Source organism: Anopheles arabiensis, chromosome 2, assembly GCF_016920715.1.
Source record: "Anopheles arabiensis isolate DONGOLA chromosome 2, AaraD3, whole genome shotgun sequence".
NCBI lineage: Eukaryota > Metazoa > Arthropoda > Insecta > Diptera > Culicidae > Anopheles > Anopheles arabiensis.
Genome location: NC_053517.1, coordinates 107,661,523 through 107,682,228, shown reverse-complemented (window position 1 = coordinate 107,682,228; position 20,706 = coordinate 107,661,523). Strand labels below are relative to the sequence as shown.

The 20,706-nt window shown below is 45.1% G+C and overlaps 1 protein-coding gene across 4 annotated transcripts; it reads right to left on the bottom strand.

The window, feature by feature from the left end:
* Positions 1–77: 77 nt before the first annotated feature.
* On the bottom strand, positions 78–20,683 carry LOC120898638 (rho GTPase-activating protein 68F). 4 transcript variants are annotated; one of them, XM_040304754.1, is made up of 9 exons: positions 20,586–20,683; positions 18,981–19,424; positions 7,944–8,108; positions 6,846–6,931; positions 6,615–6,760; positions 4,027–4,189; positions 3,117–3,271; positions 2,827–3,029; positions 78–2,373 (listed from the first exon to the last, which is right to left on the bottom strand). In XM_040304754.1, exons 2-9 carry the CDS (start codon positions 19,036–19,038, stop codon positions 1,856–1,858), a joined length of 1,494 nt encoding a protein of 497 aa, XP_040160688.1. In that variant the 5' UTR covers positions 19,039–19,424; positions 20,586–20,683; the 3' UTR covers positions 78–1,855. The 4 variants fall into 4 exon arrangements, with proteins under 4 accessions (XP_040160688.1, XP_040160689.1, XP_040160691.1 ...); XM_040304755.1 differs by having other exon boundaries at positions 20,508–20,627; XM_040304757.1 differs by lacking the exon at positions 20,586–20,683 and adding an exon at positions 20,528–20,548.
* Positions 20,684–20,706: the final 23 nt, after the last annotated feature.

The following is a 20,706-nucleotide window of genomic DNA, read 5'->3' as shown; positions in this document are numbered from 1 at the left end:
AAACACGGATAAGCGAAGGAAAATTGTGTGTGTTGCAAATGAAAGAAAACACCCCAAACTGGTAAAACAACGACAGGTTGTTTATTACATTTGTAAATTTATTGATTTGTTTGTTTGTTTGTTTGCTTGCTTGTTTTTGTTTGTTTTGAATCTCACACGCAATTTGTGTTGCGTTTGCGTTTTTATCTCAGTAGTCCGAGGATACAGTAGGGAGATAGTATGTAGTGTTGTTGTAGTGGTAGTAGTTGCAGTAGTTTTTTTTTATATATTTCATGAATTTTGGATGGTTTTTTGATTCACTTTCTTGTGTGCGTGTGTGTTTTGTCGCATAATATGCCCTATCATTGAATAATTGATTTGAGTTTTGAGTTTAATACTTGTATATTCCTGGTTTGGATGTGTTTTTACCGTCTTGCGTCTCGACGTCAAACCCCCTTTTTCTAGTCTTGGTTCAATTGTTTCGTTTTGCTGCTTTGTTTTTCTGGCTTGTTTGCTTTTCTCCTTCCTTTGTTTAAAGTTAAATATTAAAATTCACGAGATTAAAACTGTGTTTGGCCTTTCTTTTAGTAGTTTTGCTCGTTTGTTCGTAAATTGTTTGCTAAAATCGGTACAACACTTCTCTCTCTCTCTCTCGCTATTGCTGATTGTTTACAACACTATGTAGTACTAGAGCTTGGGAGCTGATGCTATTTAGTTTGGGGTTGTGTATTTGTTGTTATCTGTTCCCTTTCTATTCACCTACATGGACACACACACACACTCTGCTGGCCTTGTACGGACGGGACTGTGTAAAACTGTCTATTTCCCTCCCGCAAATACGGGTAGTGTAGTAGTTTTGTGCTATTTTCTGCTATTTTGTGTTTATAGTTTCCTTTCTTTTCTTTGGTTTTCCCTCTTCGAGGATATGTGCGTGTGTCGCTGGGCGATGAGGCCACGGAGACACGCTTGTGGGGCTGTGTGCACACTATGGTTAACCATTTCCTTTTCACTATTCGTTTTGTATCCTCATCCCGCTACGCATCCGGTTCACCTTTATCCTACTAGAGCTCTGCTTGTTAGAATATATTCTGCTAAAAAATAATAATTATTATAATAAATGATCAACAATTCATAATTCTCTGACTATCTTGCTTCTTGTCTCCTGTACCTGCGCGTCGGCGTGTGCTTCTTGTCCTTTTTCTTTATACATCTTTAAATCCTTTCTCCACACAACACACACACAACAGAACAGGCTGTTTTAAAAGACTGTCGCTCCCGGTCTCATGTTCGCAGTAACATCAATTCCAACCGAATTCCGATTTACACAATAGCTATCTAACACACGCACTCGCTCACTCACTCGCTCTCTCTTTCGCTCACACTCAATCTGTTTAAATTTCATATTTAAAATCATCTTACACTTGTAACACTAGAACAAATGGGAAAATAGGGAAAGGAAAGAAATCCACACCCAGTGCTCTGGTGCACCGTGATGCATCCTTTTAAACCTTTTCCCCCCTCAAATACAACTATAATTATGCAAATACACAATCTCAGGACCTATACACACGCACACGCACACACACAGTCTCTCATACATTGTTCCCTCCCCGTGTTCAATTCCCTTAAAGCTAACACTTTCTGTTACTACATCTTATAAGTTTTTTGTTTGCTACGCTGACTGTATGCCGCGCCACTCTACGCTAGGTTAGATTGATTTGCACGGAAAACATCTTCCCTACATCGAAGAAAAACAGCTCTATGATATACTCCGTCACTTTTATCGCTTTGTGAAATAGTAGAATGTTTACGTTCCAATGTGTGCTCCTTCTGCTCCTGCTGCTGGCCCCCTCAAATCCCCTTATATCAGTCGCTGTTAATCGTACGCACCGCGATCCTTTTTGTTAATGTCCACAAAGTAGATATCGTCCTGGTGCTGCAGCACGTAGTCGATGAACGCATTGATTGGGCCGATCTCGTCCAGCGACATCTGCTCCTGCTTCGGCCAGATCAGGTTCGGGCCGAACACGATCGCCAGGTTGGAGGAGGTCATCTTGTTGAAATCTTTGCGCTCCATTATTTTGCCCAAAAACTCGACGATGTACTTAAATAGCTCGTAGTTTTCCTCCGGCAGCCGTTCGCGCAGCAGCTGCTTCACGTTGCGCGAGCGGGTCTCTTCCGTCTTCCACTCACCGAACTGGGTAATGTCTTCGTACAGCTCGTAGGTGAGCAGCGGTTCCTCTAGCTCGCGCAGGAACGTTTTCAGCAGCGAGGCGACGACGTGCGTGTCTTCGTTGGAGAGCTGCACCTCGTCGCCGGCGTTGATCTTCGCCCGCAGCTCCTTTATTCGGGCGTAGTTGCCGGACCGCCGGAAAATGCCTTCCGTTTCAACCACTGTTGGGGAGAACAAGAGAGGAGAAATTGATAAATTGTGAGAGGAGGAGAAATGCTTATAAAATATAACTACTAAATTAGATTATTTCATATCCTTTACAGCTTAAGGTTCGAACGACTTCAATTCGGTCATTCAGCTTTTCTACTAACGAACGCTTCCATATCATACATCCGATACCAAGAACCTATTCTTCAACCTCTTTTTTTCTTTTCAAACCGATTGCTTCTTTGCATCTGCAAGATATAAACAAATTCGGATGATTTAATCCATCCAGACGCACACGCTTTCAACGAAATGAATGATGCATCCTCGGGTCCTCCTATAAAACCGACAATTAAAGACACTTGTCGCGTCATCTCTCCCGTACGTACACCCCATTACTCATGGGAGAGAGGGTCTGTCGCTTTCTTCTTTTTTTTTTTGATAAACACCGCACACACACACACACTTACCGTCCGGTAGTGACAAATGGTCGACGCACTTTCGCACGATCGGCGGTATACAGTTGAGGCAGGCGCTATTTTCGATGATGAACCGCAGCGACACGCCGAACTGGGCCGACTTGGGCAGGTTCTCGAGTGACCGACTGCTCTTCAGACTAGATTTACTGCCCCGCAGCGTGTACCGGGTGCCGTTGTTAATTTTTTCATCGAATCTGCATCATAGAAGAGAGAGAGAGAGAGAGAGAGAAGAGGGTTGAAGAGACATGTTCCAGCTTGATCCTCACTAACGGAATACATACTCTTTCACCGGATCCGGAACCTTCAGCGTGTTAAGGCCGAGCGATTGCTTCAGCTCGTCCAGACTGCTCGTGTAGATTAGCTTGCTCTTGAACTTTTCGCTGATGATCGGTTTGAAGAAGAACCAAACCATCCTGATAAAGGTGGTCGAGTGTACCTGACATGGCAATATGGGAAGAGGATGATAAATGAGTCGGAAGTAGTGATGAGAAAAATAAACTTTTTGTCGGAATCGATTCCGGCTCGCTCCGCAGTTTTCTGGAATCGATTCCGGATAGTAGGTCCGGAATTAATTTCCGGAATCGACTCCGGAATTCGTTCCGGAATCAGCTCCAGAATCGGAATCGGCTTCAGAATTGATTCCGGAATTTGTTCCGGAATCGACTCCAGAATCGGAATCGGTTCTCGAATCGGAATTGGATCTTATATTAGAATCGGCTTCTAAACGGAGTCAGTTTCGGTATCACCACTGGACCGGCGTTTAGATCCAATCATACTACGTATTGATAATCGCAAAAAATCAAAATTTACTTGTATAAGATCCATTCTCATGGAGATTCCTGGACTAATTTTGCTTCTAAAACTATTTTTTTCAATTCAAGAACTAATTCACATTCCGGAGCTAATTCCAGTTCTGGAGTCAATTATGATTCCGTTATCGGGGCAAATTGCGATTCCCGATCAATTCCGATTTTGGAGCTGATTCTGATCGCGGAATCGAATCCGAAATCGACTCCGGAATCGGCTCCGGAATCGACCCCGGAATCGACGCCAGAATCGGAATCGATTCCAGCATCAGAATTGGCTTCGGAATTGATTCCGAACGCGGAATCGGAATCAGGTAGGTCCGATCCCGAGCTCCCATCACTAGTCGGAACGTCATGATCGTCATTACCAGGCCACATCACTTACCACGTAAAGTTTCTTCAGATTCTTCTTGAAGCTGCGATCGAGCTCCTTGTAGGAATTCCACAGGAACTGGAGTGCTGGTTTGTTGTTGTCCTTCATGCCCTGGTGGAAGTACGCGATGATGTAGTCATTCTGGACGAATTCTTCCATCGATTTGATGATAAAACTGGAATGGCCGAAACGAGCGGGATGAGTACGATTGTGTCACCACAAATCACCACAAAGCACGAGCAACTCACAAAAGGATCTACTTCTCACTGGGTAAACCACTTGCTTGGTACATTTAAAAAAGTCTCTTACTCCTTCTATATCACTTTGTAATGCTCTATTATTGAACGTTCAAACGATGCACGATCAACTGTTTGTCCCCCACTGTGAAAAAACGGACCCGAGTCGTCCCGTGGCTAAGAACACGACTTCACGGTAGCGATCGTGCGGTGATACTGTGCTGTCTAACGATCTCAGACCGACGATCGAGGATCGAGAATCACACGCCCGACAACACGGCTAAACAACGAGCGGAACCGTGGATGTGATTCTTGCACCGCCAGCTGCTGCTCTCGGTGGGAGAGAAGAGAAAAGAGCCAACGGACAGGCGAGAAAGAAAGAAAATCAAACCAACGGAACCAAAGTCAAGTGCCGCGCGCCGTGGGTGAGAAGCAAACTTCGCCCGCGTTGGAAAAGGGATGGGGTTTGTTGCTGTTGCAACTCGTGCAACGCAAAACGGGGGTAGTACACAACGCGACGATGAGGTACAATGTCTTTCGCGCGAAAAAAACCCCAACCCAACCCCTTTCCCGATGGTCTAACGGGGCCGGCAGCAGACGTCATAAGCGTCCTCCCCGAGCGGAAAGAAACACATCATGTACCGATGGCGTAACAAGCAGATCACACTTTCTCTCTTCTTCTCTCGCTTGTTTTAGAATGTTGTGTACGGGGGGGTGGTTCTTTTTTGGGTAAATGTAAACAAGCTGGTACGGGTCATACAGAAGGGAAAAGGGCCCCGCTTCGACACGTCGTGTTTGACCCTCGGGAAAGGGTAGAGAAATATGAGTCGCTAGGGCAGGTAGGCGCGCGCCCGCGCCGAACGGTCGCCGTTTGAGTTAATGTTGCTAATTGATCGGTTCTGCCTCGGTAACGCACTAACGTGTAGTAATGTGCCCTTTTCTTTGATAGTTTTTTTCTTTGCCTTTGGGAAGGTTTCGTACGTCACATCATCCGGCAACGTACGGGAGGAGATTGTTCTAAGTTTACAGTTGTCTTACAACACCAACCAGAGGCAAGGAAGCGCGCGCGCGCCCCCGAGGTGAGGGATTTTATTTTCGTCCCTAATGGTGGCCTCGTTAATTCCCCCCCCCTTTCTTCCCCCCTTTTTCCGTTTCGGTGATCGGTGTGTTTATCTTTACGCGCTTTCCAGACGACTAGCGGAATAGCGATCGTTAACAAGTGACATTAAAAAAAAGGAAGGTTTTGAATCGCTTTTCCGAAGCGTTGTCGAACTGCGCCTCACCAGGAGATACATCCACGCTCACCGACACACTTCATTTTGCACGGGGTTTGGAGTGAATTTTCTCGAGTTCTTTTCCCGGAACGGAACCCGCGGGGAAAAAGAAAAGTGTGTGTGTGTGTGCAATATATTATCTCTCGCGCCGGTCGCTTTCCTTTTTGCTGAGCGCGTCCCATAGATTTTCTTTGAATTAAAAAAAAAGAGGGAGGAAAACTAGTCACTTTCCCGAGAAGATGGGCGGGTCGCGTACGGAGAATTCGCGCAGCAAACGCAGATGGTAAATGAGCCGGAAAATCATTCTTACTTCTTCACTGCGGATAGAAATTTGGGTCAGGGAGACGCAGAGCGAAAGTGTTACTTTTTTACCACTTTCAGTTGAATTTTGTCTTTTGCACTGGTTCTAGGTCGCACTGGGAACGGGGGTTTTCCCGAGAAGAGATAGAAAAAGGTAATATTTCTTGTAGAAGAGCTACCTATTGCAGCAAATAAGCAAAATGCAGACACTGCTTGAAAGGCATTTGGCAAGCATGTGTCGTTGAACGCACATCCTAATAACAATACATTGATTGGACGTTCAAGCAGGGCAGGAAATTCCCATTAAACATCAAACCATCTGAGTTTACCTCTTCCTAGCTTCTGCCATTCTCGCTCGTCTGCCTATTGACGTTTCTTGTTGTTTATATTTAACGCGATGACACGCGTGGGGCTTTCTAGTGTGCCTTCATTACATCATTCGTCATGGTTTTACACGGACATTGTCCTTGTTTCCTGGCTTCTGCCATTCTCGCTCCTTTCGACGCTTCTTGCTGTTAACCCAGTGACACTAGCGGCACTTTCTTTTGCGCTTTCATTATATCATCCTGCATGGTTTTGCTTCACACGCGCCGTATTTCCCGCACGCATGATTGATGCAAATGAACCAAAAGTGCAATCAACAACAGGGGAATTTACACAGAAAACCCACCGATTGAGTCACCCACACTCCCCTCAACTTAAGATAACATATGGTGCGCCTCACAATGTCTCTTTCCCAGGCGCTCGCAGCCAATTAGAGATCGAACACCCAGAGCACACTGATACTCACTCAATAAAAATATTCGAGTTCAGGTCTTTCCGCTCCGGCAGCCGGCAGGCGTAGATGGCAATGATCGGCTGGCCCTGCTTGTCCGTGCCGATGAATTCGATGAATTTTCGTCGCTTAAAGTCCTTCCGGATGGCATTTTCGTCGTGCTGAAAACAAAAAAAGAGAACAATTTCGTTAGTTCGCAATCAATTGGTAAAACAAAAGGTTCTTCTCTCGCACACACAAACTTACCCCAACCATCGTTAGCTGCTCTTCGTAGTTGTCCGCCTCGAGCGTAGTTTTGATGATTTCGTCCTCCGAGGAGATTTCAAATTCGGCTGTAGAAAAAAAAATGGAAATTGCGTTTAGAAAATTAGTTACTGCAGACTGCCACACTCCATCAACGGTGCGATATGACACGGCACTGCGATGATGATGATGGTGCCAGAGCGTTGACATCATCACCCTTTTACACCTCTTCCCTTCCAGTCGATCGAGAGCTCGCGTGTGTCCCCGTTATCGATAACGGGTGTGTGTGCTCTATGCCTAAAGTGTGTATTGAGGGGAAAGACTCACGATATCAGAGGCAGTGAAGGCAACGGAGCAAAAGATAACGACTACAGGGTGAAGTATACAGGGTTTCCCAGGAGTTTTAATAGCCGTGGAACACTTTATTGGCTCTTTCTTACGTGAAATGAACTTAATGCAATGGGAATTGGACTCTATAGCAACCTAGATGAATTCGCAATTGGAATTCAATTGGATTCTGACCAAAAAGAGTGCCATAGAGTCCAATTATCAACATATCAAGTTCAATTCCCATAAGAAAGAGTCAAGGAAGTGTCCCACAACAATGAGAACCTCTGGAAAACCCTGTAAGTTGTACACTGGGGTTCCATTTAATATCAAACTTTTTAGTCTAGAAAAAAAGCACAAAAAGCCCAACCAATTAAATAATTTGTCTAATTTAAATCATCGCAACAAAACAAGGTTATCTTTTTCCCTAAAAAGCAATTCATCATACTGGAACACAAGTGTCCGGGAGCTGGAGTGCCAAGTTTGCAGCTTGCACGTGAAAGCCGTCAGAGCATGCCATGATTTGCCATTTGGCCCGTTGCCAACGGGGCGAATTATTTAGCATAAACCACTCTTCTCCGTAGTCTCCGGTAGGGTGCGATTCTGCGTGTCCCATTCAACTTCCGAAAAATCAACAGGTTTGTGCAGTGCAGAGTCCGCTTTTTCTGACCGATTTATACGGTGCATAACCACCAACGCCATTAAGCTGTCAAAGCTGTCCTCCCCACACGGTCGGGAACCGTTGCCAATGCGTGCTGGACGACACAAACGTACCGGAATAGTTGATATCATCAAACACGGTGGTGGTGCCCGGTTCGGGCGACGGGTGGGTCAGCTCGGTGTCATCAAACTCCAGGTTCGGCTCGTAGTCGTGCCAGTCGGACAGGCTGGGATGTGGATCTTCCGTCGAATCGATCATGGGTGGATTCAATGGTGCACCTGGCAAACAGACAGCGAAAGAAAAGAAAAGAAAAACAGTTTGTTAGTGAACGCTTATACAATCACAATCGATCAGAATGGGTTTCTATGGTAACCTAAGGCCGCCTCTTTTTTCCGATCGTAAAACCCTGCGAAGGTGTTGGAATGTGTTGGTTCGTCGTTGGTGGCCATAAAGCGTTGGTGTGTGCAGGTCACACCGGTCCAGTGTTTGTGGGTGGCCAACCCCGTACGATTTATGTAAAGATGTAAAACGAAATGCTTATGGAGCGAAGGGCAAACGCTGCCTTTAAGACTGCAACTGGCGTAGATTTATATGTTTGTTGTTTCACTGCTTTATTTCGTGCTCCGCTCCCCTATTCACGCTCTTCCATTTCAACAGTCGGCGCAAAAGAGTCTGACGATCATGGGGAGTGGTGAAAGGTAATAATCGGGAAGTGTTTGTGCTGCACAATTAGACCTCCAATGGGTTTGATTTATGTTACGGGTGGAGAGAGCGCAAGTGCTTTCCACTGCTCTTTCTACAGCCGAAAGCCTACATTAAATCATGAGAACGTCAACAGTCATCATGCCGGACAATCGAGCTTGCAAGGTGTTTATTGCGAGGAGAGATAGGACAGAGTAAGCCGAAACTATGGTGGAACGTTGAAAAAGCCAAAATACCAAATTGAGCATACTAATTCAATAATAATACCTATAAATAGTTTCAGCTAAGAGACCACATTAACGGGAAGGTGTTATTGGATTTGCAGGAAGTGCCAGCGGAAACAGGCCCGGGCTAAGTAAATTAGGCTCGGGATCAAATTTCAAACGTCCTTTAAAACTGTATCAGTTTTGGTTCCCGCCACCACTAATCTATAAGGTGCTATTAATAGAAGGCTTTTAGTAGCAATTTAGGCGTCAAATTCGTCCCCAGCAACTTTTACATCTTTGTCGTGTAAATTGTGTCCTTTAAAAAGTTGTCTCCCGAATGAAACACACTCTCTCCTGCAGTATTAGTCATCCTATCGTTGGAACATAATTATGTTCAGAGTTAAATAACAACCGCTCACTGGCTAAGTGTTTCCAATCAAATGTGATAATCTACACCACCCCGGGCTTTGCCGCTCTCCGTTATCGACCACCCGTCGAACACATCGGAACGGTGGTTGTGACCTACATTACTTCGCCTTTTTTATCTTAAGTGTCCTTGCTGGTGACCCGCGCCTTCTGGCACGAACACAAGAAACCATGGAAAACATTATCACGCAGTGGTTCGGCTGTTCCATGCAATTACTACTACCACCCGCAGACAGTGTGCGTTTCCGGCAGCCACCCTCTCTGTCGTCCTTTATCGTTTTTATCAGCACGAGGCAAAGCAAAGGAAAGCAGAAATAAACTACTAATTTATCAAGAAGTTAGCTAATCCAATGAAAATGAAGCTATAGAATCATGTAAGGGAATAACCACTACAAAGTCCGTTCGACAAGTTCCTACCTACTTCCAAGGCGCATCCGTGTGGGCCCACTTAATAGAAACATCGTGTAAAACACGCCAGCCCACCCTCTCACTGCACTGGCTGGCTGGCGTGTGTGTGTGGAACCGAAGGCTGGGCAAGGCCGTCGTGTGGGTTACACACGATCCAGAAGGGAAAGTGCATCATCGCGTGGTTTAATGCACGCGCGGGGTTGGGTTGCGCGCTTTCTGGTCGGTTCGGTTTTGGGGCCCGATACGCCTTCTTCTTTGCCCACGTGCATTATCGCCCATCGCGCAATTGGCCGTGGCCGGGGTTTTGTGCCCAGGGCGGGACAGGCTACACCATTAGCTACCATTAGTTACACATGTGTTTCTGCCTGCGTGTGTGTGTGTGTGTGTATGTAGTGGTTGGAAGAAGTTTTGGGTGTTTCGAGCTGCGAGAGGAACGTTGCGTAATTGTTCGTTGCAAAACAACAGACACCAGAAAGGGTAGGGCGGAACAAAGGCTGTTCGGTTGCTTTAAAGTGGGTTAAACAAAGAAAGAATCTTATTTTGGAACAATTAAACTTTCTATTTTACATTGATAAGAAAGAGTAAGACGAAACAACAAGAGTTTTAACGCCTACTATGAGCAGACAGTCATTTAGTGTCATGGTAAGTGCCTAAGCCTGCTGCATCAAACGTCTCGTGTTCGAACCCAATATCAATCCGATTAACTCTGGAGCTGTTTTCTCTTTGTTGCAAAAGAAAAGAATCTTTACAACATTGTATGGACGAGAGAGGTATGTCTGAAACAAGGAGGGAGAAGAACGCACCTCCTTCTCTTCATATACATCAAAACAAAGACCATAACAAAAATGCGCGCGATTACAATTACTTAACCCACTCTGAAAGGGGAAGGCGGCGGCGCAACCATGACGACGGCGCGCGCGGCGCACGTTAATTATGCCCCCCAATCCGTATGGTGGTGTGTTGCTCTATATATCTTTTGCCCCCCAGTCCGGTCTTGGTGTTTGTCTGTGCCACTGGGTCTCTTGTATATTCGCACTCGGTTGTGAAGCAATGCGGAAATAAGGCCTTGTTGTGGTGGGCATGCAGAAAATGCACTTTGTTTTTTTGTGTGTGATCACTGCTCCAAGCCTACACTACAGCCGTTTATAACGCCAAGCCATCACCTTTACCGAGTGTGTACCAGCAGCTCAGAGGGAGCAGGCAGGCAAGCAGACACCACACCACATAAGAGATTCTGAGCAGCGCGCGCCCCGAAAGCAACGATGACACCACACTAATGCGTTGATTCGTGCGGCGCGCCTGCATGCGGTGTAATGTTTGTTATGGCGCTGTATTGTGTCAGCGTGTAGTGTAACATGTAAACAACAGACACACGCACACACATGCAAAGGGGGGGAGTCGTACACCCTCCACATGGGTTGCATATGTGAGTGATTTAATTCTAGCCAGCGTCAGCACAAACAACAACCTGTTTGGGTTCCCCCCCCCTTGTTGCTGCCACCCTCAAAGTATACTTCCTTTTCCTACTAGCTGGCTGGACAGACACAACGTTTGGGTTTCGGAATGTGCCACAGCCCTTCGTCGGCTGTGGTGGTCGACCTTCGTACGACCTGCCTGCCTGCTGCTTGTCGGTGGGAAAGTGTGTGTGTCGAGTAAACAAAAATGTGCATTCCTTCATCCACCCCAGCGTTGATGACCCGCGCTGTGGGTCAGAAGTTAAATGCCAATGTCACGTCATTTTCACATCAGCGAAGGGCAAACCATCACCACCAGTACCGCCACTACTACCGGCATCAATCACTTATCAAGTGTCTTTTCAAGAGTAAACCTTGGCGTGACACTTCATCATCATCAGCAGCATCATCATCCTCATCCAACATCATATCTTGAACGTCTATCACAACCGAAAACGCACTTGAACCTGAAAGCGATGGGCTCAAGTGAATCTTCGCCACGACTATTATCGCACTTTCGGTGGATCTTTTCGAGTACTTTCTCTCTTGACATTTCAGCTCCGTGTTCCATTAGCTGCGCTCAAGACAGATGTTTGATGAGCCCCAAGGAAAGGGTCTGCTTTTTCTCAAACACATTCTACTATTTAATGTCGCCATGTGGCATGAGAACTAGCGAGCACTGCCAATTGACACACACTATTGACAAATATTGAACTTTAAACTGTATGGTGTGAAATGGTGCCACAGAATGGTTTATTGGGTAGGGGCAATTTTGTTTTTGGGCTCTGCTTTTGCCATCTGACAAAATTAAAATGAGATTCAAGTCAAATCTGAAGCGAGGAGGGAAGCTCTAAAACAGATGCATCAAATATTGACGACCAAAGGCTCAAACTATCAACTTCTTGTATTAAAGGGTTCTTCAGTCGACGACCCTCCTCTCGTGAAACTCTTTACCGCTCCCTAAAGGGTCGCTCCGGCGCCGGACAAATCCCTAACCCAATCCGGTTAATGGAGTGGACACACATTGATTCGTTGTCATAAGTTAGTGCGCAGGAAGCACCAAGTTATTGCAGGCAATCGAAGAAGAAGCAAAGTGATTAAATTATTTATTTATTTTTGCCAACCTAATAACGTTTCCTGTGCACCCCAAAAATAGCTTCTTTTTTTGTGGCAGACATAGAACGATGACACAAAAAAAATCGCGCAAAAACTCCCATAATTCACACCGGCAACAACAGACACGTGTTGCGGGAGATGGTGTTCGTCTTCCTCAGACCTCATGTCCCACATGTGAACGAGGGAGGGAGCCAAAAAAAGGTAAACATTTGTCTTGTTGGAAGCAGGGGTGTGTCGTTCCTGCCATTTGGTGATGTAAATAGCCAAGCAAAAAGCAGCACCCCTTCAGGAAAAAACGGGGGGAAAAATTAGGGGATTAGATTTTTGGCGAAATCCCTCAGTCGCAATCTTCGCCGGAATCGTGAGCCAGCAGCGCACAAGAGGGTAATCGTTTATTTGGTAATCGTTTTCAGTTCCCCCCCTAGGGGGTGATAGGAAGAGTTGGCCGTAGAGTTAAATCAATTTCTAAATGACATTTGTAGGATGTTTCAGAGCAGAGAGTGAGAGCAGAAAAAATAGGGAACAAGTTTTTGTAATTTTAACATCCTCTTCACTACACTACAACAGCCTTTATATAGAGCACGAGCGTAATACTATCGTATTTGAAGATGACTTGAGTGTGTTGAATCATGGCTGCCAGCCAGCATCATACATAGTTTGCAATCATTTCAATGATGCTAATCACTATCATAATGTTGACGAATGGACACGGGTAAGATGGCCGAACAAAGTGTTACTATCGCAGTGTTACAATCTTGTAGGAAGGAAATGGGATTAGGTTGGGCGTGTATTGGCTGTGTCATCTTGAAATAATACAGCATTATTTTCATTTTCCATTTTTCCAGCAAACGCACCTCACACCTTTCTTTCGCCAACCCTTCTTCCGGTCAATATTAGTTCACTTGAGCGCGTCTATTCTTCGTCCCAGGGACGTGTCTCTACTCTTCTACTGTGCTTTGTGCGAGAGAGAATCAGTGCAAACGAAAGCAAACGCAGCAAACCGTCATCATGTAAGCATTCATTTCCGCCAGTAAGCACTTTCATGATTCAATGATCATGGGGGGGGGCATCATTTGTGGCGTGTCTTCCCTTTTAGCCCTTTCACTCCCTTCGCGGTCGCTTCTCTCCATCTCCAAGGAGGGGTGTGCATATGGATCATCTCCCTTTCTTTGTGTGGCAAACGTCCGGTTTCCACTGATTTGGCGTTTGGTGTGAAATAATAAGGTTCGGAAATCCACCGGATGGTTGAGTACCTATGTGGCTGGACAGATGCAGCACAGATGATTGATCTTAGGTGATGGAGAAATTAAAAACTCGTCCATATTTATGTGCCTTTTTTGCAGGAAGTGGTGGTTCTAGCTTCGGTTCGTTAATTTCTAGCTTAAAGTAATTAAACCTTTGAAGAACTTATTTCCTACACATAAAAATCTGCTTTATCATCTGTACCTTTGCTAGTAAAAAACGGCTCAACATATGAATACAACATGTGAAGCATAAAAACATTAAAAATTCTACCAGATTAACGCTAGATCTCATTCGGCATTCACGACAACTGTTTCGTACTGGGCTGTGCTTGTTGCTGTCACTCCCTTTGTACCCCTTTCCCAGCTAAAATAACTTCCTTCTTAACTGGCATAACTTACAGTCAAGAGAGAAAAAAGGGTGTAAAAGAATCTACCAGCTGTCCGCCAGTCAGCTCTTGTCGACGGATTGACACGTTCGCATCAAGCGAAAACTCCGGTAGCGCACCCGGTTCTGGTGGAATAAATCCAACGTCACATGTCCGACACTAAAACTGCGCGGTTGAATATTTATGAAGGATGAATACTTTGCGGAATTGTTGCACAAAGAATAGCTTAATCAGCAAAGCTTCCGAATTCGTTTGTTGAATTCGTCTCGAACGAGCAACATTTCTTACAATTTCATTAAAAAAACACACAGCCACACTTAATTTGCACAAACACCGTGTGCCCAATTAAAATCCTACAAAACTTGTGCCTTCGAAAAAGGCGCTCACTTACTTTACAGAGCATCCTTCCCATTTGCCGGTGCCATTCCAACAATTTCGAGTTTTAACATTTTATCGATCTTTCCAACTATTCGCTGCTAACACGACGACACACACACTTTACCTTCAACGCATCGACAAGCTTGCCGCCACCCGTGTGGTGATGGTATTTTAACCCGTTTTTTTATCAAACAAAAAACCGGCACGAAAAATACCCGAACTTTCCAGTAACAACACTTGCGGCTTTCGGTGTCCCGCATGTGGAATAGAGCCTGAATGGTGGTGGGGCCAAGGTTAACCAAAATTGTGTACGATTAACATATGACCTTCTGGGTGAGAGGGAAGGAGGAGAAGAAGGCACAAGGCATGGTGCTAGTCGAGGAAAGTGAGAGAATGTGTTTATGGTGGTGCGTTAATAGCCTTGAACATTTCACTTTTTCTCTTATTTTTGTGAAGGGATATTAAAACCTTCCCCTCCAGGTAAGGCTTGGTGTTTGTTAGTTTTTGAATGGGCAAATTTTGAGTCACATTGTGTAATGCAATAAGATGTATGTAAATACCTCAATCACTTCTAACGATTTCATGCGTGAGAGCAACCGTGGCTAAATAGGGAGCGTCATGTACCTGTGTGCAAAACGGCGTCTGTTCAAATCCCACTTCAAAGGAGATCCAGAAACCCCCTTTTCGTGTCAAAATATTACCTTATTTCCAACCAATTTTAGTTAAACACATGTAACCCATTACAAATTGTGTCTCACCCACATATTTAACACACCCACATCTCTGTAACAACAGGTTGAAAATTTGCATTTTATGGGCCTCTTGCGCCGCGACATTACACATTGCAACGGAAGGAAGCAGCCGCGCTTCACGTTACCGTGCGCGTATGCGTATATGTGTCACGCATTTTCTTCCCTACCTTTATTCCCATATCGGAACCATTTCCGTCCTCTTTTATCAGTCCACTCAACGTAAAAAGAATAAAAATCTGCAAGACAGGGAAAAGAAATTTGCACCGCGTTCCACCTCGCTAGAGCTGTGTGGAGCAGCTCCTCACACATTGAGGGCTGTGACAGACAGTGTGGTATCTTCAGTAGCGTTTGATTCGCTTTTTTAACTGCACACAACCATAATAGAGAGGGTAGGGCAAAAACAAAAACCCCCCAAGCCCAACCAAGCAACGGTAATCAGCAACCAGCACACCAAAACCACGACAACAGTAGTCCCGTAGGAAGGAGGTGTCTTTTAGCTGTTTTGCTGTTGGAATTCGGTGAACGGCAGGAAATAACGAGTGTGTCATTTTTTGCTTTTCTGTTGCTGTTTTTTTTGCCTTCTGTTTACCGGTTTTGGAGTTCGAATGGCAAATTAGTCTTCGTGTCGGAATCGTGTGTGAGTGTGCGTTAGATGATACCCATGTAAGAAAAGCATTGATAGAGCTAAACCCACTTTCAAATGAGAGGAAAAAACAGAGTCAACGAGAGAGAGGGACATGTTTTATTCAACTGCGCGCGTTTAATTTCCACAAGAAAATTCCCTCCTATCATAATTGCTTATCTGTCTTGAGTGTGCCCGCCGCTTTTTGTACCGCATTTCTGCATTTCTGCAGCACAACGCAACTGCAACTGCAAAGCGGATGCTCTTCTTTGCGCGTTCACACGCGATCACGAGCTTCCGTGATGATAAGAAGGGAAACCCCAACAACGGGAGGGCAAAGAAAGGAAGGCCGTAAAACACCTTTACACCAGAGGGGGTACAGATAGTAGTTCCGGTTCAACCTTAACCCCTGGCTGGTTTAACTTAAATGCTTTTCCTTCGACAGCATCGCCCGGGCCGCTTGGGCACAACAAACAATGACAGCATTTTGTTACTGAACGTCACACATTAAATTACACATTTGATGCCCTTCTTTTTGGAAGGGGCTTAACAGTTAAAATGCTCATTTTGAATGCTACCTTTTTATTTAAGGGAGTTCCCTTAAAAATTAATTCCACTGTGCTAAAATCCCCACTGGGAAGGTTTGAATAAATTTTACTAAATTAAATTAAACCTTCACTATTCGACACACGAAAGCCGGCCCAAGGGGTTGTTGGTGTGTCGATTTAACTTCCTGTGACTAATGCGAACGTGTGCGGGCATTCTGACTCATCAACACACGCGGCTGTTGTCCCACGCGTCCGTTCGCATTCGCAGGCCAGTCCGTAGGTGAAGGAGAAGAATTTTTTGCTGCCGCGAAGTGACTAATGATTGTAATGACATTAGCGAGCGGATAACAATGGGAAGCGAGAGTCCAAATTCTTATAAGATCAATGTTAATTAACGATTTTGTATCGAAACAGGCTTTTTATTGAGCAACAAACTCTCTCTCTCTCTCTCTCTCTCATTAGTAAAAAGGAGTTATTTTCGTGCAAAAAACACAAACCTGTTATAATTAAAACATACCAGTAATCATTCCTTTTTTTGCTATTTTTCACCTTCAAAACAAAGATAGATCAATAATAATTGAACGAATGAAGAGTTAAACAAAGCAAAAGAAAATTGAAGCGAAACGTTAAGCAAAATCGTCACGGGAACTTAATCTTTTACCCGGTCGAACAAAACTCTCTTCGCAACGCAGACCGATCTGTTGGGCTTTTTTGTTATTGTTTTCTTGGCTTTGGAGTACAGCTAGTCCCTACCCCGCACATTGTACTCGTGTCAGGTGCATCCGAAGCTACCGAACTACCGTTCGCTTCTCCAGTGGCGCAATAAAGCACCATCGCGCGCGTCTCGTTTCAATTAAGGTTGCGAACCTTATCTATTAGCCGATTTCACCTTCACCTCATTGCGGTTAGGGGTTTGCGCGAGCGATGGCTAGAGGGAGATGATAGAAAAGCGTTCCAACAGGGAACAAAACAATGCTCGCTCACGGGGTGCAAACGGGGGGGGGGGGGGGGTCCAAAGCTAAGCCCCCAAACTACTCCAGCGGAACGCTTTCTTCTGGTTTGGCTTTGAACTGGGAAAACTTTACAGCAGCGCTCTTCATTTGGCATCGGTCATAAAGCTCGGGTAGCACACGGTAGAAGCGTGGCCCGGTAAGCCGGTAACGTGATCGAGGGGGTTGGGATGGAAAATCTGTGTATAACCCTTACCGCGAGGGAGAGAGAGTTCGCGAGCGCGTAACGATCGTGAAGATCACAAAGGCACTCTAATCTAAGCGAGCGTGGAAGCGATTTCAAGATAGATTGGGCATGTTTGCCACATGTTAAGCGCGCATTTTAAAGTGGGGTTTTGTAAATTAAAAGGATGTGTAAGCGATTTGCATGTAAGCAGACGTTTGTGTGTTGCGTTTGCGGGTCAAATAAACCCATTTTCAATTCATTGTGTGCTCGGAAAAAAAGACTTAAAAATGAACGACATTCAGCACTTTGGTTTATCATAAATTGTGGCTTTTTTAAGGCAACAACACACATACAAACAACGCCGCAATGCGCTGCTCGGTATGAATTATAAATGCTGTTAAGAAATTAGCCTAAATCTAAAGCAAACCACAGCATGGCACGTGGGACACTTGCCAAGGATTAGGAGCAAAGGGCAGCAGCCACACACACACACAGTGAACGTGCCTGCTGCTGGTTCCTCTGTTGTTGCACAAAATCTCCGGCAATTTTGAGGTGAGATGTACAACAAATCGGCTTTTTGGCTCGAAAATGTTTTGCTCGGGCTTCTTATCGGGCGCTTTAAGCAGTGCCAATAATTAGCTTAATTTTAATCTAGATTTTGTTTTCTTGCTTCGTAGAATGGAAGCTAAGGCGGATTTAGAACGTTTTTCTTCAATCCAACTCCTTGAAAGACAAAGGCCTTGCATCAGTAGAACTTCTAAGCTTTTATCGTTGAGGGAACCAGATGATTACTTCACACTCCATTTACCCTAAAATTTTAAAATGTATTTATGCTTCATTAACTCATGCAGCCATAATGAAGAGTTAGGTCAGCTGAAAGTTACACTGAACTGAACTGAATGAGTTACTAAAGAAAAGTCAAATTTGTTCTGTAATTCATTAAAAAGGCTTATCAAAACCGGAATGAGATTTTTTTGGGCCTGCGTCAGGAAAATCTACAATAATTGTAAAACAGATCCATTTTAAATTAAACAAAAAATATCAATAATGTAAATAAAACATAAAAATCTTCTATCTAAACTGTTATTAATCTATTCCCTTGCCATCAATATTACAAGCAGAATCGAGGAATGATCGTGTGCGCAGGGCGGGCGAGCTAAACCATCCCACTTGTTTACACAATTGACACTCTAACGATTAGCCAACGTGTTGCCTCAAACACACATATGCAACGACACCTCGGCGCATGACAAGATCATCATCATCCTCATCCCCAACTGCTTCGTCATCTGTGCCGCGTGTTAAAAATTCTCTCGAGAAGCGGACAAAACGGTAGGGCATACGTCATCAAGGCATCTCAAGGGATGGGGGAGGTAGGTTCCGATCGTTATAACACATGTATGAGATCATGTGTGTGAGTGTTTGTGTGTATGCAAATGAGAAAGAAACTGATCACGGGGACCACTAGCTTGCGCTGTTGAAACTTTGTTTACATTCGCCACGATCGTTTGATGTGAAAGGAAATCATACAACACAACCGGCCGCCCGTACACGTTGGAATGTCTATCACCACTTTCTAGTACTTGTGTGTGTGTTGGTGGAGCATCAGAAACCATAACATCATGATGATCATCATCATCATCCACCCGATCGTCGCATATATTCTGTTCGTGAATTCAAGGCATCGTGTGATCGTGTGTCAATCCGGTTTGGGGAAAAGGTTGGAACTCACCTGGCAGCTTGATCGGTAGGCCAGCGTTGCCCTTTTGATCGACGATCGTTGTGTCCATGGTGGGAGGCTTGGTGTCCCTTTTTCGTTGTTCAGTGTCAAACTTTTCGGATTCAGCTGCTTGCTCGGCTTTACTCCAGCTGATGCTGCTGCTGCTGCGGCTGCTACTGCTGCAAGTTGATAAGAACGTGTCCTATCAATTGCACACACTAAACGGGAGAGTACAGTCGTCGGGAGCCACTCTTTGATTCATTCGGTGATCGTGATGATGGGTGTAGGGGCAGGAGGGGGGAGAAACCAAGCACTGCACAGTTAAGCCCTTTGCAACATATTACGCCGTACACTTGGGCACACACACACGCACGCACACTTTAAAAGACTCTTTTTCCGCGTTCAGCAACGATCGTGCATTGTGATAACACTTCACATCCTTGTTTTGATTTCGAGCTGCAACGGGAAGCAAACAAAAGATCAACAAAGGGAAACAAATTACGCTTGCAGGTAAATGCAAACACACATACAGCCACACTACCGAACACAATGCTGTGGTGCTCTTCTGTCGTGATTCGCGGGAAAATATTTAGATTAAAGCTCCTCTTTTTCTCGCTCTTTAAACTCTCCCTCACACAAACACACACACTTAGTGTAGCATTGCATTCACACCGTCGCCGTCAGCTGGCTGGCAGGGGTCTGCCCTTTTTTGGTTAAAGAGCACATGCCGAAATCTGCACATGCACTTTTAAAGCGAAAACACACGTACATGGAGCACAGACACACACAAACACACGCACGGTGAGAGATAAAGACACGGACACGAAGGTCGTCAGGTTTGTCAAAGACGGCGAAGAAGGCGAACAGACTGGACTTTGGTTGGATTAAAAAGGCTGCTGGAAGCGGGGTGTGCGACACGAACATGAAGGACGATTATTATGAAATGTTGTGCCGAAAAAGTTAAACATGTTAAACACGTAAAATGAATTTCTCACTCTCTTCTCTTGCTTACTACTCAGCGAGAGGTTAAAACCCGCCCCGCAGGATCAATGTCCTTCTGAGGCATGCTCGTGAGAAGGTGCGATAAATCAGCGCGATTCGAGCGATTGAAGGGTGGATCCTAGCAACCATAGAGAAAGGACACGATAGCAAGAATCTAGCGAGCACTTAATTACAATGTAAAGAATGTCTTCTTATCGTCCACGAACGTGCACGCGGATTGTTGATATCACGAGCGGGCTGGGGCTGAGAAATCGCCCCAAACGCACACGGAGCGGAAGGAGAACGCGCTTTTCTTCCAATTCCGTTTCCTCTTCAAACCGAGCGCTTCTTGGTCCGGATGACGCGTTATCTTAATTGCGTGATAATCACATATTGTGCGTGCACGAACGTATTCTTTGGTCCGTACTTTTTTCCCTCACTCGCGCGTTCTATCCCTTGTGTATTTCGCTCTTTTCGCTCCTGGGGGTGGTGGGTTAGATGGGGTGTTAATAGCGGTCAAAGGCCGTTGAACGGGCGATGTGTGTATGGGGAACCTACACAAGTGTTATATTGCTCACAACTTTGTATTTCACGTAGAATGCGCACATGAAATTGGGATGCACTTTTCTCACTTACTGCACTGAAAATGGGCGGACGAGAGCGAAGACGACGGTTCACTTTTTGCCTGAGATTCTTTCTGTGTGTGAATCAACCAAACAAACCCTGGAACGCGACAAGCGAGCGAACGAAGGGTGTC

Coding starts and splice junctions, on each gene's coding strand:
- LOC120898638 (XM_040304754.1), bottom strand. CDS start 19,038: ATGGACACAACGATCGTCGATCAAAAGGGCAACGCTGGCCTACCGATC. Junction 6,932..7,943: donor TGATGATATCAACTATTCCG/GTACGTTTGTGT, acceptor TTTTTTCTACAG/CCGAATTTGAAATCTCCTCG. Junction 3,030..3,116: donor GTTCCGGATCCGGTGAAAGA/GTATGTATTCCG, acceptor TCTATGATGCAG/ATTCGATGAAAAAATTAACA.